General features: G+C 40.1%; 1 protein-coding gene across 36 annotated transcripts in view; it reads left to right on the forward strand.

Moving 5' to 3' along the window:
• Window positions 1-37: 37 nt before the first annotated feature.
• Window positions 38-18,919, forward strand: part of Camkii (Calcium/calmodulin-dependent protein kinase II) — a 157,799-nt gene continuing 138,917 nt past the window's right edge. For 9 of the 36 annotated variants that reach the window (XM_072009167.1, XM_072009178.1, XM_072009168.1 and 6 more), the window contains exon 1: window positions 47-1,078. In XM_072009167.1, coding sequence (XP_071865268.1) covers window positions 1,014-1,078 — 65 coding nt within the window. In that variant the 5' untranslated portion in view covers window positions 47-1,013. Of the gene's footprint in view, window positions 1,079-18,919 lie in introns of all 36 variants that reach the window. The other 27 variants (XM_072009177.1, XM_072009186.1, XM_072009182.1 and 24 more) reach the window with 9 other exon arrangements.

The following is an 18,919-nucleotide window of genomic DNA, read 5'->3' on the forward strand; positions in this document are numbered from 1 at the left end:
CGGCGTATGCGCCAGTAGTAAATCTCGTGTTTATGTCGGACATGCGGAATCGAGTCAGTGCGCGGTATTCCGTCTAACCAGCGACGGTACGCAACTCCATTCGTTCGTTTGGATCGCGAAAACGTAGAATAAAATCGGTGGAAAATTTTCTTCGGTCGATATTTCGAGAAACGATCACAGTTTCATTAGCCACGAGTCGTTCTCTGACGGATCGTGTTTATATCGCGTGGAAAATACACGAAAATATCGAATCTGACGACTACGATAAAACATCGCAACCGGAAATACGTTGTCGCATATAAGTACGTACGACGAAAACGACGTGTTCGTTGCGTTGACGATAGAGAAAAAAGAAAATATAACGGAACAGAAAGTAAATTGTAGCGTGAAGCGTGATCCTGAAAAAGTTAGCCGCGTGGTCGAGCATAATTCCAGGTGCTAAATTTAAATGTGTTGCCTCGATCCCCTTGGGTTATTTCGCCTAGGTTGGCTGCGCTCGAACGGCTCGCTAGCGAACCTCTATCGTCAGCCCTGCCGGCAGTGGTATCGGTGTTGATCGTTGTTGCCAGGTATTATACGTGAATCGTGGTCGCCATTGCCGGCGGTAGCGGCATTGGTGTGAACACGAACACACATCGCCTGCGCGATCACGAGCTTACCACCACTACGCGAGTCAGTCGACGGTCTGCCGGCGAGCAGTGCGGACGCGTCGTGGAAGGTTTGAAGTTGTCGTTGCCCGCAAATATTTGCTGGCACGACCGCGATTTCGCCCCACCGTCGGTGCCACGGTAACGCACGGCTCCCGCGGACAGAACCACTTCCCCTCTGCCCGGCCCGACGACCCTCCCTCCCTCGACGGTTACCCGGTGTTCTACCAGCGCCGCGGCGGTTCCCCTCTATTGATCGAATTTGACCTGCGAAGTTTCCCCTAGCGTGTGCGGTAGTGGCGGCCGGCAGTGGCTCTCGCGCTTACGTTCCTTGGTTAGTGTGGTAAATAATCGCGATACCTCGGTATGGCTACTCCAACCGCTTGCACGCGGTTTAGTGACAACTATGACCTCAAGGAGGAACTGGGCAAGTAAGTACAAAAAAAACATTATATTCGAGCGACGTAAGTAATGAACGACGTAGGGCGAACCGAAAAGGGAAAGAGAAAGAGAGAGACAGAGAGTGGTTTAACGTTACCGCGTGTCACGTCGTGTTTGCTCCGTTTCTGTACCTTCGCAGTGTATACACACTTTATGCCTCTTTGTCTATCTCGTCTTTCCCACCTCTCTCTTTCCCTCGCTCGTGTATTTCTATTTTTTGCGGTAGTGTTTTTATTACACGCGAACTTGGTGTCACAAGCGTATTCATGCGTGTTGTGTATCTCGTGTCGCCGATTAGTTGGTTCCTGATAGCGTTTCGCCGTGTCGTTAGATGGACACGCGAGTGATGATCCGTGAGGAGCGCGATTCTCCTAGCAGACGACGCCGCGCCGTGTCGTCGGCCATGATTATTCTCTTCGTATGCAGGGCCTCTTTCTTCTCTACGTTTTTCTTCCCACTCCTACCTTTGGTCGTTTCGCTTTCTCATCGTTCTCTTTCCATCCGCCTTTCTCGGCCGCGGATCTCGTCGCTTCGTTCCGTATACGCGTCCGTGTCCCTTGCTCGCACGCGGGAGACACCCCGTTGCATTTCGTCTATATTTAAGCGGCACGGCCTGTCTGCTCGTGGCTCAGCCTCTATATATAAAGCGTCAGGGCGCTTGGTATCGTGCCTTGTGCCGTCGTGGTGGTCTCACCGTCGAAAACGAGGCATCCGCATCGTACGCGGATCTGTCACCAAATCAATACGATGTCGTCGCGCCGCTTTTTACCTTCATCCCCCTCCTTCGACCTCTTTCTCGCACTCTCGCTCCATTTCTCTCTGCATCTCGTTCGTTATCTCTCCTCCCTTTCTAATTCGTTTTCTATCATCATCTCTGCCGTTGCTCTTCTCTTTCACCGGTATGCCCTTATTCGATCAGATGCTTTCTTTTTATCGTTCCACGGCATTCCCTCTCGTGCTCGTCTCGGTGACGGCAGGTGGTTGCAGCCTTGCATGACGTTGTCCCTAAAAGTCACTAGATCTCGTCAGCACTTTGTTTTCCTTCCCCTTCTATCGTTTCTTTCCACGATACGTTCTATCGTTTTTTCAATTTTATCTTTTATACGAATAAATGATGTTTTAATTTACTTTTTCTCTTAATCGTATTGTTTATGATTGCGTCAACCGCTTATATAGGTTAGTAGTGACAGACTTAAGAGAGAAAAGGAAAAGATTCGCAGTTTGCTATGTAATTTGGCTGTATCAAATACTGTAGCAATTCTTATATCGATATTTGCCTGTATAATTTTTTAATATCTTATTTTCCTATTGATTTGAAAGAAAAAATATAAGAAACTTGAAACGAAGAATAGAAATCTTCAATTAATTCTCAATTTCTGCCAGTCGAAGATAACTGCCTTAAGAAAAATACATTATTTAACACGACAGGATCAAGTTGTTGATATTAATTTCATCAAATTTTACGATTTTCTATCATAAACTTTCGAATTTTTAATTGTTAGCCACAATATTATCATTGCGAAGCAAAGTTGGACAATTTCTGAAGTGGAATTCCGACGATTGGAAAACGAGTGAGAACGGCACGCGGTTTTCTCTAGGTTAGGTGAGTTCCGACGTTTTATACGTGGTCTTAGGAGGATACAGGTATTGGTCTCGTGTCATTCGTGACCTCGAGTGACCTCGACTCGCAGTCGAGGAATTTTCTTTGGCCGCGAACCGTGCAGACAGTAGAAGAAGGAAAATTTCTGACCACACCCCGTGTCTTTTTGGGAGAGTTTGTGCCACGGTCGATAAACACGGAGCGTAGAGCACGCGTAGAGCACGCGTTACATAGTGTCACCTGCTCGACCCGTCTCGGATTCTTCTTTATTCTCTTTTTTCTCTTTAAACTACCGCATTACCGTCAACCGCACAGACGGTCACGTGTATCCAAGCGAGAATATATATTTCTAATGTAACTTTTTTTTTTGGATTTGAAAATTTGCTAGTTCGCGGAATATCAATCTTTAAATTCAGTAGGCTATAGAAGATTAATTTTAAAATTTAGTAGCGTACAAGGTATTAACTTTATAATTAACTACGTATAATACAAATAATCAAGCGTGTCTTACCAGAAATAAACATTTTTAATTCAACCTTGTTGAATGTTAACATTTACTGATCCACGGATTATTAATTTTGCAATTTTCCATCAATCATACAAGTAGTCACGTCTATTTAAAAGATGATTTAAAAGGAGCTGAATATCTTTAATTTAACTTTCTCGAACTTTACAATTTCCTAATGTAAATTTCTAGTATCAATTATACAATTTACAATTGGTTCTTGTATTAATGATTATATAAAAACAAATTTCATGTTGATGGTTATACTTTCTCGATCTCGTTTTCTGCTTCTTTTAATGGATTTGTAAATCGCGAGAATTTTTAAGATTTATTATCGTTGTTTGATCGAACTTCCCCGAAGTTGGTCACGTTACGAATGGTCTCGTTTATCTGTACAAATTGCAAGGACGATTCGTGACTAATGTGACCGCTTTCGATGGCCGTTCCTCACACTGCACACGCGTTTCATCGAGTCACGAAAATCGAGCGAATCTAATTTGAACGGCAGCACCACGGATTCGCAATTAGGGCCGGCTGATTTAGAATATTGTCCGCCCGTGTAAACACGCTTAGCCGATTTCGCGTTTGTTCTCGAGCGTGCGAAAATTTGTCGCCCTATTCAATTTCCAATAATTTTCTCTCTCGTATATTTTAAGCCCAAAATATCTCGCTCAAGTAGTAGTGATTTATATTTTAGACACTTTTAATCGTCAATTCGATGAATCGAAAATAAGGAATTTTATTTAAATGTTAGGTATAGAAAGATATTTATGCAAATTTATATTTTTATAAACGCAATTAAAGAATTAATGATTCTAAGCAGAGATTTGTTTTGTCTATTAAATAACGTACATTTTATTTTCGTATATTAAGTGCATTTGCAAATGCATAAAAATTCGCGGACTAATTATCAGGTAGGGAACAGGAAGCGGTTCTTAATGGAACAGCTTGTATCCAGCGTCTTAAGCCCAATAAACAATGGACTAAAATTTCCTTTTGATTATATATGATATCTATCATAGAGTATGTTAGTTTGATTAAGGAGTACATCTTTAGATCATGTAGAAGGGAAAGATTAGTTTATTAGCAACTTTATGACGAAGTAAGTGTTAATAGATGTACGTTGTTTCTAAGTTAATAGAGGCTATTTCAACATTGTGTTAAATGTTTAATGTGAAAGCCATTTTTTATTTTGAGCTGACTTTTACGCTTTAAACCATTCAAAACTACACAGGCGGCAATCTATTTCTAGACCTTCCGCGATCCCGGTATCTAGAAACTTTTCAGCTTCGCCGAACGAGAGCCACGTAACTTAAAAAGTTGAACAATCGAATAGCTCGTGCAACTTCGTTACTTAGTTCGAACGCCACATCTTGACTATTAACTTGATCCAACTAATTGTATCGTTTGCCCATCGTCCTCGTTTTTTACTTAGAATTTTACCTGTAATTTCAAGACAGTCACAAGTACTATATAATTTTTTCTATCGTATCCCACGACTGTTGCCTCTGTATTCGGTAGAGATTCAAATTTCAGCTTTCTTCGTTCTAATTATGCATTTAATAAAAATTCGAAGTTCAATTTTGATAACACCAATGTAACATTTGTTTCGATCCAATTCCCAATGATCTTCGCTTTCCTTTTTTAAATTACACTTTGTGATAAAAATTCGATTTAAAATTCTACGAAAACTACGTTCACTATAAATTGTCCTTAACCGTTTCCAACAATCGTCACCTTTCTCTTCCAAGTCGAGCTTTATTTATTTTACAACTCTACAATAAGCAAAGATACGAATGCCTACTTTGAAACGACCAATACACTTCTTTTCCACTACCCTTTTCAAAAACTTCATTTCCTCACTAAAAATCCAACTTGCACACTTGACCTTTCAGCGATCCAATAAACTCCACCTAAGTACACTTTCATAATAGCGGCGCGCTCCTGCTATTTTCGTTAATTATTCGGATATCCAACTAATTTCGGTCGCTTGGAGCGCGCAGAGAATCCGTGCACGTACACGTGTGCATGCGTCTGTGGCCTGGCATAATCAAAACATTTTCCTCGCCTTCGAGTTGAATAATTCAACGATTATGCCATGGTTGGCGTTGCTTCTTCGAACCGATCGTCTTTTACCGGCTATCGATTTCTCATCGAACCATCAGTAAGACAGAATGATGAAAAAGAAGAGGAAAAACCATCGAACCACCTCATTCTGCTCGTCGTTTCGTGATGTTGATCGACGTCCCGGGATAGATTTGATTAACGATCTCTGGACGTTGTTCTCCAGCTAGAAATTTTCAGAGTGGTTCGCTGATATTCTCATTCTCCTCGTGGATGAAGTCTGAGCTTTTTGTTTCGTCAGTCTTCAGCGTTACACGATGGCAGAGTGTTTGATTAAAATATCCCCCTTTTTTTAAGTTAAATCGTTGTCGAAGGGAGAGAAGGTTGCCTCGTGTTTCAGGTTTTTTGGCATGTCCTCAATCCCATTGCGTCTTTTCACTGCTAAAAAATTTCTCAACTTGGAAATCCACATGGAAGAATTATTTTTAATACATTCAATTACGGCCATTTCATTACACGTTCATTAGAAACATTCCTTGTTTCAATTTTATGGCAAAATGTTTCTTAAAATATTAAACGTCTGCTTGTTGAATCAAAAGCGAGGATAGAACGGAAAAGTTCTGATTTCGTAGCAGGATTAAGTCGCGGATTCGTCGATCGTCATTCATTTGTCTGGCAGTATCGCAAAAATTAATAAATCTGATTGCACCGTGGCTGCTATCTTCATTGTATCCTTGCAACTGGCCAAACAGAATCCTCTCCTATCCAGGATTCTAGGATTGCCAAATAATTCGAGGCTAAGTGAGAGCTCAAGGAAGCTTTGGTTTATTTTTTTTCTACGTTTAAAAAGCGGGAGAGACTTGAGAATTTACGATGGAGGCTTCTCCTGCTGTCTCTTTCCCTCCGCTGATTTATCGCGTAGGGTGTAGAAGCGTTTCTCTGTGCGTCACGCTACAACTCGGAATATATGTGGTTTCGACGCGTGATAAAGTGTCGCGTGTTAAGAATTTATTGAAAAAAGAGGAGAATAAAGAAAGGAAGAAAGAAGAAAAAAGAAAATGGCAGAAAGGGAAGAAGTAGATAACGACGGAAAGAAACAGAAGACCATTCGATGACACAATCGTTTCGTGTTTCTGTAATGGATGTAAGATAATAAAATAGCATGCTAGTACGATATATTCATCGATTTATTTTCTTTCTTCTTTTTATCGTATTTCTTTTACAAGCTTTCACGGTTACACGGTCGCTTATCTTTGTTTCCCATCTTTCCTATTCGTCGTTATTTCCTACATTTTCGACAAAGTTTCGCCGTCTGGTTGGAATTTAATTACATCCCCCTGTTCGATTTCATCCCGAACTCTCGACGAGAGGCTTCGTTTTTCGTTTCGCGATCGGCTATAGTCGCCGTTACAAAACGCGTACCGCTCAATGAAAACTCATTAAGCTTTCCAGTTAACTCGCGATTGATTCTAACACGGTTACAACACATTCCCGCAACGTGTTCGGCCGATTATGAATCCGTTGCTTCGATTCAATCGCACCTATCATTAATTTTATCGTTAATTCATCGATTAACGAGATTCCGTGCGAATAACAATATCGAGTTACGAGTTCCATTTCTATGCAAACGTTTTACCATTCTTGCTTAGCAGAAGCGTATGATCTTTTCTAGTTCTCGATCTGGTTGAAACTTTCAATACGTCGATAAATACGATCAGTTTGTTTAGAGAACAATACATCGTATCGTATGTTTCGGGAGATTGGCGATAAAATTTCACTTAATTTTGAGGCGAATACCTTGCATTACCTTCATAGTAACAATATTTCATGAAATTACCGTTTTCACGAGTACATGAGAATAAAAAAGAGAGACAATCGTTCTTGATAACCGCGAGTCATTAAATAATAAAATATTCATGGGAATGACTAGTCGCGATGAGTTGACGTTTACAATGAATTATATCGCTAACGTTTGACTTATACTCGTAGACGGAAGAGAGCCGACATAGGAAGAAAAACATCGAATTTTAGCTGATATATTTTATTCGTTAATTTTGCGTCGTCTATATTAAACCTTCGTGTATTCCATTTGTTATTTCTTTTAGTTCGTTAATTCTGGAATAGTGCCTGTACTAGACTACATAATGCATTTTCTATTTATACACCTAAGGGATGATAAACCTCTGAGAATAGTCCAATAGCATATTTGAGTTCGTTTGAAGTAGAGTTGCTCTATCATTAAAATTATTACGTTGTTGAAACATTATTTCTTTATTCTCGTGCGATCGAAATATTTTTCAATCATCGGTTGGCTCTTTAATCATGTACTAACAGGATAAGTGCTACATAAACATAATATCGTACCACTGACGCAGCATAATTCATATCTCCCCCATAGTATACTCGTAACAATCTCGTAAACGTTATCATTTCGGCGTACTTCGAATAGTCCATCCTAATTTTTCCATTCTTTTATATTCCAAGTTTCCTCCACAGCGTACAATACAACGTATTCCAAAAGCTACGAATCGTTCCATAACATACATCGCTCGTTTTAAATGCACGAGTGTGTGAGAAAATAAACGAAGCATCATGCTCCATCATCCGTAACGTAGGCACATAAATTCTTGCCCAAAAGTATGAATCTGAATTCCGATATTCGTATTGGAATATTAATTAAATACTCGAAATTCCGGATCTAGCGTAGAAAAAAATTCCGCTTGAACCGGGAAATTCCGTGTACGCTTTGGCTATCGATCAGAAGACGCCAGCGGTACATCTGTTTACACGGCTACGTTTACATCGATCATACACGTCGACGATTCGTGGCCTCGGATTACGGTTATCCCTACAACCGCCGACAAACAGACGTCCTACATTTCGGATATTCATGCACAGGCATCATCGCCGGCTGATTATAATTACACCGGGAGGGTTGCTCGCGTGAATCGTCCGAGTCTTCCCGATCCTTTTACCTCGAAACACTCTTCTCGAGGGTTCATCAATCACCGGCTTGCTCTCTGTGTACGATCATCTTCTCTTGCTCGCGATTCGTTCGTTTTCATTCAACGAAGCGGAGGAAGCGAGACAGAGGGAGAGAAGGGGCAAACGTATTACGGATGAAAACACGTTTGACAGCCATTTCGATGAATCGACGCGGATTAAATGGTGTACATAGTCTGTGTACAGTTATCAGAGTTGTTAGTTAGCAGGAACTTGGTGGATTTCGTGCGTGGCATTGAGGTTGAGATAGCAACGAAACGGATCGAAGGGATTTTGCATTGCGAGATGCAGACAGAGGCTGTTGATTTTATGGAACGTGTATACAATCGGTTAATAGAAGGATAAATTTTGAAATAGCGTAGTTAAAGGTTAACTTTGAATACTCGAACGATAAATATTTGGATATACAGGTTGTCTTAAGACAGACGGTACAATAGGTCGGAAGGTTATTCAACGCGTATGTTGATTTTCTCGGAAATGAATCTGTAAACGAAAATATATTATTCCCTCTTTGGATTTATTTTTCCGCCTGAAATTATACTTCCTGGTCTCGTTCTATTTTTCACATACTCTGTATGAGAGTTGCGATATTCCATAGATATAATTAAGTTTCGATTATCGAGAGCGATTAAATCTGGAAGAATTTCTATTTATTAATTAATATCTCCGATCGATGGGGAAATGTGGTTTGTATCCATATAAGATATTGCGTGCGTAACATACTTGAAAGAAGTTATCATTATCGTATGACTCGTGTAGCGCATAAACTCTCTATAAGCAGAATTTTATGCGCCCGTGATAAAGGAAATTTTACTTGACTATAATTTTTTTCTAGATTATAGTAATACGAAAGTTGGGAATTAATAATCCTTTTAAATGATCCATATCTCTGTAAGCACATTTAATCCGACAATGGCGATTGATGGGAATATTCTGACGGTAAGTCGGCAGTCTAACACTCGATTGTAGCGGAAGATCCGCAATCTCTACAGGATCTATATCCGTATATTCGTTGGATTCGATGGTCGAGTCTCCTGGACAGTGCTTACGGGCAAACCGATTCGTATGTTAGTTTTGGCAGCAGCCTACGCTGACATTAAGACCGAGAGTAAATATTGGCTCTATCGAAAACCACCGGGGAAATGCCAATTCTCGGTACGAAGTAGCGCATTCCATGAATCCAAGTTTCTCCGTTTTTCACTGCGTTTTCCATCGCGTCTTCGCGAATTGTCCGCTTCCCAACCGATAATTCTGCTGAAAATGAAACAATCGTTTCGAAGAATAATCGTGCGATCCAGTTTGCCTCGAAGTTTTCTTATCTTTAATGTCTTTTAATATTATTTTTATGTCTTTTCTTATGTTATGGTATAGATCAAATAGAAAATTAGTAGAATAGAAACAAGCGGATTTGGCAAAATCGATTACGTTTAACCCTACGTTCCTTTGATCCTTTTTTAAACGAATCGTTTCCTAAGTCCGAGCAGAGCAAAGAAAGAATAATACGTCACTGTACTACAGATTTTGTTGAAACATGAAAAATTCATTAAATATAATATAATTCGACGAAGAGGAATTACGATATTCGTATTATTCGAGCACCAAGCACCGATGAACGTTGAAAACTTCGGCGTTCAGTTGCGCAACTGGAAATTCCAACGCATGAAACTGATGACGTCAAAATTCTGCTCATTAATTAGCAGACGAAATTCTACCAGATGTGTTCTCTAAGAAAAATAAATATTTTGTTCAGACTCGTTAGTTTATCGTCGCATGTACTTGATTGTTAAAGACAGAATTTCTGAAATTCGTCAGATCTGTAGCTTTTTTCACATACGACACTCTACATTTATACCGCGCGTAATGATATAAAAACACGCGAGAGAAATTACACAGAGCACAAGACTACAATTTCTGCAAAGTATAAGGCACAATAAATAATCAACGTTTTAAATGTTAACAATTTTTCACTCTTGTCATGTACATATATTTTCCCCTATATTTAAAATAACAATTCTCTTCGTAAAAGTATCGGAAGAAACGTGTTTCTATTATTAATAACGTACAGAGATATTTCCATACGTCACAATATTTCCATACGAAACGAAAATTATGTCCACGCGTAATAAAAAGTTTTCTCGCGAATCAAAAAACACTCGGCACCTAGCGAAGAGTAAAAAATTCTTACATTTTTTTAAAATCGTTGCAAAACGTAGATTAAATTATCTAAAGCGTAGAGAAGTTCGGAAGAAACTGATCGATTGATACGTGTTGGAAAAAACGTGTCGTATACGACTCGAATCATTCGAATTTCTAGCAATTCCATACAAATCCTTCGCCATTCGCGAGAAATACGCTTCAATCGCCTGTTTCGCAGCAAGATTATCTTTTCTCGCCTCTGAAGCCCCACAAGGGGGATCGCAATCGTGAGAATTACGAGGCTTTCCACGCTTTTTACGATCCTTAAAGACATTTTTGCCAATCGTTGCTCGGTTCGCGCTTTTCCGGTTTACGAGGCAATACCGGCTCGTCGAGCGTTCACGCGCCAACAAACGCGACGAACGGTCGCATAATGCTTGGAACAAAGAAAAACGGAAATTCACAACGCTTTCCGTCTCGACAAATGACCAGGGAATCTTCGTTCCCTTTGAGAAAACTGAGACAGATGAGAAAAAATGGATTGAAGTAGATTCCAGTTGGTTTCGAATATTTGAAATTACAACGTTTGATTACTGTTGTCGCATTTTGCACGTTTTATTTTACTTCACGGAGTTTGCTTTTTATATTGGAAAAATGAATCGAGTAGAAGAATTAATTAGCAACTTTTTCACATCAGAGGAACTTGGATGTTTCGCTACTCGTAAAATAACAGTAGACTAATACTTTTTTCAGAGTCAGATAAAATGTATCAGAATAATAAATATTTTATAGAAGTCTATTAGAAATAGGAAAAGAGTTTCTATGGATCGAAAAAGCGATAGTTTATCATAGTAATGTAAATATTTCAATCGTTACAAATTTCATAAAAGTTCATTAAAGGGATGTAAGCGAAAGAAAAGATGTTAATTGAATCTTCAGAATTCTCTTCCACACTCACCATACAAACAAACGAAGTTCAATAAGGTCAGTCTATCAGAAAATAATAAAAATTGCGTATAGAATGGTGCGTTGACAAAATGCAAATACGTCGATTTAACGCTTCAACACCGTTGTAAAACAATGTGTATTTCTCTATGAAAGAAAAAAGCAAATTTGCTTCTTAGTTTTCGAAGATTCTTTCGAAATCCAGATCTTCGTAAATTCCAACGTGTATTCAGCTACACGTGTATGTACAGTTCCCAAACAACGTCCAAACCGTTTCAAACTTTACCCTTCGCGTCGAAATTTCCTATCCACCCGTCAAAAACCTTTGCAAACGAGGTCGAAATCGAGGATCACGGTTCCCAGGGTCGTTAACGAACCAGTGGCGACGATAATCCTGCAAAATTCAACTATTTCTCGTTCAACAGGTCCGCCGTTTAACAGCCTACCGTTTTAACATGTGACGATCGTTCACCTATACGATCGCGTTCCAGATTCTCTTGAGAACTGATATCGATGATTCAGAAATAATTCGACAATGTGGAGAAACTAACCGGTGATGGACGCGTGTCGTGACTACAAAATTCGCGGATATATATTAAAGGGGTGGTTGAGGATGGTCGTAAATCGACGTTACAGGATTTTCGCGGGGGCCTCGTAAACGGAGGATGCACGGATCGTTTCCTGTTTGAAAAGAGGGACGATCGATCGGCCTGCCGGACGGACTCGCGTTTTATCTCGGAAGTTCGGGATACGTCGACGGTAATAAAAACAGCGTAAACCCCCGTGCTGCGATAACTTTCTTCCCTATATCGATTTATCCAACCACGCTCTGCAGTGACGCGTGCAGCGATAAAAGGGTGGAGGGAAAACAGTGGAGAGCGTTTGGATTTAAAAACGAATTCAGTTGCGCTTGTTTATTCAGCTGTTCGTCAGCAGGTAGACATTCTGTAATATATAAAGGAATATCTATAGCGATCAATTTTTTGAAAATTTCTTTGCCTTGGGTTTACCATTATAGAACGTGTGTTTATGGTTCCGAAAATTTAACTGCAACTTCAAAATTTAACTTTCGACGGGACTTTGTTCGTCGGGTTCTGTTGGGTTGGCAACTAAATGATTGCGGATTTTGTTATTAGGTGGTATTGACAAAATCCGCAGTCACTTAGTTGCCAAGTATATTTCATTTTCACGGTATGAAATTTTCATTCTATGAAATCGCTACTAAACGATACGAAGTCTGATATCGTATCAAGACCTGATTATGTTCGTTATTAGCAGAAATAGTAAATGCTATAATATAACAGTATACCGAACGATATAGAAATTTGTAGTCACTGTATGTAGGAGATAGAAGAATCGTGCGATTTCAGTGTTACGCGCGATGCGCATGTCAATGCTCGTAACCGTGCCTACGATTAAGAGTTAATGGCACATGAAAACGTCGATATCTCGGTCGACTCGCCCGCTGACCTTTAACCCTTTCGTGCGAACCGAGTTTACCGTTGCAAGACTTCGATTCGACGCGAGAGCTGTTCCAACCGAGGAAAAATCTTCTTCCATCGCTACTTATAGCCAGAACGAAGGATTATGGGATCATGTTGCTCGCAAGTCTACACGTTTCCTTTCATCGCGTCGTTTCAATCAATTTCTACAGCATGAAAGACGACTATAGTTAACGGCGAAGAAATGTTTGATCCGACGGAAGCAAGTGTGTTACGAGTTGTAAATTATCAGGCGAAGCATTTTCTTACTTCTGTAGAAGTTTCTATGCGCTCTTTCAACGCAACGCTGTATTACCGTCTTGCGAGCTGAGTTTTACGATGTTGCGAAACTTATCCCGGTCATTAAGCCGACTATCTTTATTTCTTCGAATGTGCTTTATTCTGCGGATTCTTATAAATTATGAATATAATCTAGAGCCAGTAAAAACGAGGCTTCGAACGTCGCAAGCTTCTGTGAAAGGAATCTTTACTTCTACAGAGGATCCTATTGCATTTTTGTCGTATGGGTTTCGTGTACGCGACGATCCTCGGTATATTGAATTTTTATCACACACAGAGATTGTAAAATTGGTTTATCAATTTCGCTAAAAATAGGATACTCTATTTACTGCAGGAGAACGAAAGGAAACAGAATTTTCAAAATTGAAACTATCGCCTTCTATACTTTCTGTTTTAATCATTTTTAAGTTCATTTTCAAACATTGGCGCGACATATTCGAATTGCATCACGCCTGCGAAATTCCGTTTTTCGAAATATGAAGCGAAACGAAAATACCGACGAAACTCGATGGGAAAGAAATTCATCGCGAAAGCCGATGAAATCTCATCCGCAGGAGAAATCTTATCGGTGGTGGGCAGGCTCGATAAGCTTTAGATAGGGGAAATCGATTGCTAGTCCCTCGGGCTCCAGTGGTCGAATATTAGAATGTTTCGGAGGCGCGCGGCTGGAAAATTGATCCTGCCGGCTGTACGTTGAATTCGTCGGTAATATCCAGGGTAGAAAAAGGGTCGGTGGGATCGCGTGGCAATGTTGGATGAAACGAGTTCTGCGGCAGGGTCTCGATTCGATCGGTCGTGTGCAGTTAATGAGATTTTGCCGGGCCGGTCGTTGACCGTGCACCGCCGGTTCGCACGATTAATTAACGCGCTCGTTAATACCTTCTAATTATTATGCACCGGAGCGCGTACTTACCCTTGCTATTTTAGTCGATCAAATTGATGTCGCGAATCACATTGACTTCTACACATCGTTCTGCGTTTTGTACACGTTGCGATGATAAAGTTTCTGGACTACGATGAAACACGTAAACACGTCAAATAACGAATTACTTTATTTTATATTATCGTCCAAAATAATATCCTATAACATCGATGCGTTTAGTTTCTTCCATCGTTCAGAGAAATTTTTTCCTTCGTAACTTTCTAGTTTCTGGTTCTAAAGCATCAAGTTTAAAAGAGGTAAATCTGGGTAATGAGATACGTGGCCAGTTTGTACAAGCCCGTGTTTGGTCGAAAAGGGTTTAGTCGAATCGCTTGGGTCGTTTTTAATACTTTTTCCTGCTCAACCTAAAGTACACGATATCTTCTCACTTTTCTCGTTACTCTGTTGAAGACTAACGGCGTCTCGTAATATACAACAAGTTTGGTTACTTTGTGCAAAGTTCAAGATTGAATTTTAAGATGCTGAAGCTTAGGTGTCTCCAATAATCTTACTTTAATATAGGTTATGAAAATTTGCTGCTGTTCTCGTTAAATAAACAGCTTAATGGAGATAACTGTAGAGATATGGAATTTATATATGTATAATTTATTGTCAACGCGAACAAGTTACTTTAAAACCACTAAAACGTAAGTTGTAGCATCAGTTCGGCAATTTTATTGTCGTATCGTGTATATTCTCGATACACGTTGTTTTCCATCCCCCTCCCTTCTGGGAAACGTGAGCTGATCGAAGCTTTGAAGCTTCATGGGAATGAAAAAAAAAAAAAAAAAAAAAGAAAGAAGAAATAGAATGATCGAGGAATACCTAGTCGAACTTTCCGCAAATATTTGTCATTCGTGCGCTGGCATTTTCGCGAGTCGCTTCCCTTCCTTGTTCTCCCTTGGGCTTGTTACCATTCCGCGGATCGATTCGCCGATGGAAAATTGCCAACAGGTTTGGCTTGGCTAGGATTTTTGGACGAACAAGACGCGGACTGTATCGGTCTTTCCGTTGAGACGTTCTTTTCTTGTAGGTTTGTAGATTGGCAGATAATTTTATTAACAAAAGATAAGACTTTTCATTTTGGATTTCACGTTGCGAATTTCATTGCAAAAGAATTACTAAGACTGGAATTGATTAACCTGGCTACTAAGAAGCTCGTATTTTACCTTACGTTCATCCCCTAAAATTGATTCCCATTAATATCATCTGCCATACTACTTCACATTTATCTTGTGTCTGGTTTTCTCTCGCCAGTACCTTTGTACTTATTACGGGAACACTTCCCACCGAAACCATATTGCCATTCGACCTACATTTATCCTTTATTTCGCTATTTCGTTCTCTAAAAGTACTCGCTATGAAACCATTCCCCGTCAGTAGTATCTTCCTTACGACTGCCATTCAACCTCCGTTTCTCGTTTCCAAAAGTCTCTTCCTTGCTATACCATTTTCTAGCCAGACGTTCATTTGCTTTCTATTTAGCAAAATTCTATATTACACAAAATTTTCACTCGCTTCCATTTACCCTGCCTTCAATTCCATTTCCCAAAAAATACTTCGCGCGAGCCCATTTCCCATAAGTACGATGTTCCTTGCCTCTCGTTTCTCGTTTACATTTTCCAAGGGAAAATATTCATTACGAAACCGCTTCCAACCGAACATCCGGCCGTATTCCACGTAACCTACATTCATCCCTTATGTCACAATTCCATTTCCCCAAAAACAACCCCGTGCCGAACCATCTCCTGCTCAGCGTCATATACCGTACAGCCCTCACATTCTGTGTCACGCTTCCATTTCCCTAAAATCATGTTCGTGTAAAATCGTTGCGAAGTCTCGTGGAGAACGTCGTGTCCCCAAACGCTTCGTAGAAACTGTACCGGATACGATTCCTCGGTCCCAGGACAGGCGTGACAGTTTCTCCGTCGCTCGTTAGAGAAATTTCTCTTAGCCGATTTACGTAGGAGGGTGAGTCTAAGCTTCGGCATATCCCGTCTCGATTCGGTTCCGCTCGGTCTAAGAGGGTAACTCACGTGTCCTGCGGGTTCCTCCCTGGAGACATTCCCGAGGCAACTGGCCGATCGATAAACCCGAGCCCCCGTTGTTCGTGTTCGTCGATTCGCTTACTTATACATGCGACCAGGTACCGTGGAATTGTCGCGTGTTTTTACACTGGATACATATCATTGAAACGTGGTTGCGTAAGATAAGGACGCATTGATTGGCTTTAAACACGTACGCGTTGCACACGTTCCACGTGCCTCGCTAACTGCGGACATGTTGCATTTTTTTATTACGATAACGCGGTGACCACTTTGCTATCGGTAATAATCTTTTATATTCGCGTTTTATATATTTGCCACTAGGAGTTGAGATAGAGCTGTTTCTTCAACAGCTTAAAAATCAATTTTCGTTTCGCCATAGAACAGTGTTCTCGGAATAGACTTGCGGCATATTACGAGCAAACTGCGAATTTTTATTTACCTATGCAGAAATATTCAAAATATTCAGCGCACGGTACTCGTTACAATATTTGATAGGTAAAACTAAAAGTATTTCAAATTTCCAGCCAGTGTGTAATTTTCGACTAAAAAAACGAATCTTAATCCTTCCGATTAAAGGATATCTACGGTAACGCTTCTTATCAATTTTTGTATAATTAATGGACTAGGCGGATTAATCGAAATTTTAATTTATGGAAAATGTTGGATGGTCGTTTCAAGAGAATTTCGAACGAGATTTTCTTTACGTTGAACGGTTAGTGGTGAGGACACGAGGGAACGGTTTACGGGAGACAGGCGTTGGAATCAAATTCGAGCTGAGCCGTGGTGCGGCATGTGTGCGCAGAATTGCAGGATTTGCTCGTAAATTCATTAGTTGCGACGCCTCCGGCGTCGGCTCATTTTTTGCGCGCCACTGATTAACGGGAACAGACGTGTTCCCGTGTAAAATGTCACGCCGCTTTAGTCTAGACGAAATAAAAAAGTTTAGCGAAGCGTGACACAAGCAAAGCGTAACATCAACACCGACCTACCCTTTCGTTTATTCCTCCTAATTCTTTTTTTTTCCTAGATATGTTTTCAGAGTAGATTACATCGATATATACATTTACATATATTTATTTTATCGTATTATAATGGTATATACCTGTGCTCCTCATCAACGAGAAAAGGGAGAGAATGAAAGACGGTTACCGTATATAAATAAACATTTATAGATAGTTAGAACTCCGATTTCGAGGAACTTTGCTACAGTGCTGGAATTGTTGTGGCTGATCGTGTGAAAAAATTCTTGGAGTTCTGCGACGGCGTGAAAAATATTCTGATTAATTAAGGGAGGTTCACGTACAATGTTGCTAGAATTATATTTGTTCAAAATTAAAATTGTATGTTACCTAGTATTTTTAATTAATATTTCTGTCGTTATGTTCGACGAAACAATTTTTTCACAGTGATGCAACACCACAGTCTCCGAAACAATTAGCGATTCTCGAGCGAAGCCAGGCTATAAACCAAACTCATCGTTCGGGCTGACTCTCGAATTGCCCTGGACCAGTAACACCCATAACAATGCATCAGCAATTCTCTACGTCCCATATTCGCGAGAATTAGCGAATCAGACCAAGCCCGAGTGCTTAATGTTCATTACATAATTGACGCATTGCGGCTTATCTCCACCCTTCACTTACCCCCTTCCCCTTAGAATCGATAGCCTAAATCAACGGTTATTTAATTTCACACGAACACTTTCATAAAAAATACTTTCACCTCATTGCCTTTACCATATAGACGCTTTTTGGTTTCCTCGGTGTTTTTGATCATCGGTCTTTATGCATTCGAGCTACGATATCCTTCTAAGCGATCCGATCTCTAGAATCTTATAAATAAATATTTGTCGCATTTTCTTAACTCGTCTTCATTGTCAGTCGTTTTTTTTATTATAAAAGATTTCGATCATTTTCAGTAATAAGACGGAGAAAAATTCACGAGTCAAGAAATGAAAGCAGCGAAGAGGCAATAATCGTAAAGCAAAGAACTAGTTTCCGAGGGCTACCTTCTAATCCTTTGATGAGAAACGCTTTCATCGTGTCACAATAGCTTGGTCGTCAGAGGTCCGGAAATATTCATCGCGCCCCCATACTATTTTTAGGGGGATCCATCGCGGTGTATTCGGTACTTCGACCGCGTGCAGACCTCGAAATATACGGTTAGACCGTGATATTCGATCTGGATGGCCGCGTGGATTCGCGAGTGGATCACGTTTTCACGATCGGTGGACAAATTCGGCGCACGATACACGTGCGTCTATTCACGCTTTTTGGACGATCGATGTACACCGCCGTTCATAAGTATCAAGGCGCCTATAGAAATTGAAATTAACCCGAGAAATCATTAGGAACTCGTGATTTTTAATTTATCAAGCCTTTCGCAACTTTCTTAACTTTAAAAAGAATAACTTTTATGAATTTCTCGAATCGTTATCTCGAATGAATACGTAATTCTCATTCATTAAACATTTAAATAACCTTTTGAATAATGGATTTACATTGTTGAAATAGTTTCAAGTTGCTTTGATTTAGGTTGCTTCGATTAAGCTAATTTGATTACTCCGAACAAGGCCCTAGGCTGTGAGCGTTGCTATTCTACATACGTTTAAGTAGAACAAGCTACGAATCTTCGTTCATTCGTCAAAAATATAATTCGAAATTTTTACGGGAAATTAATTGCTCATTCGATAACGCGTACAAATAATTTTTGCGTATCTTCGTAAGTTGCGATTCGATGGCAAGACGATTAAAACGATCCTCTCTTCGATAATTTAAACCAACGATCGCATGTTACGCACGGAAACAGGAAACACGCTGATACTTAC

Source organism: Bombus fervidus, chromosome 8 (assembly GCF_041682495.2).
Source record: "Bombus fervidus isolate BK054 chromosome 8, iyBomFerv1, whole genome shotgun sequence".
NCBI classification, from domain to species: domain Eukaryota; kingdom Metazoa; phylum Arthropoda; class Insecta; order Hymenoptera; family Apidae; genus Bombus; species Bombus fervidus.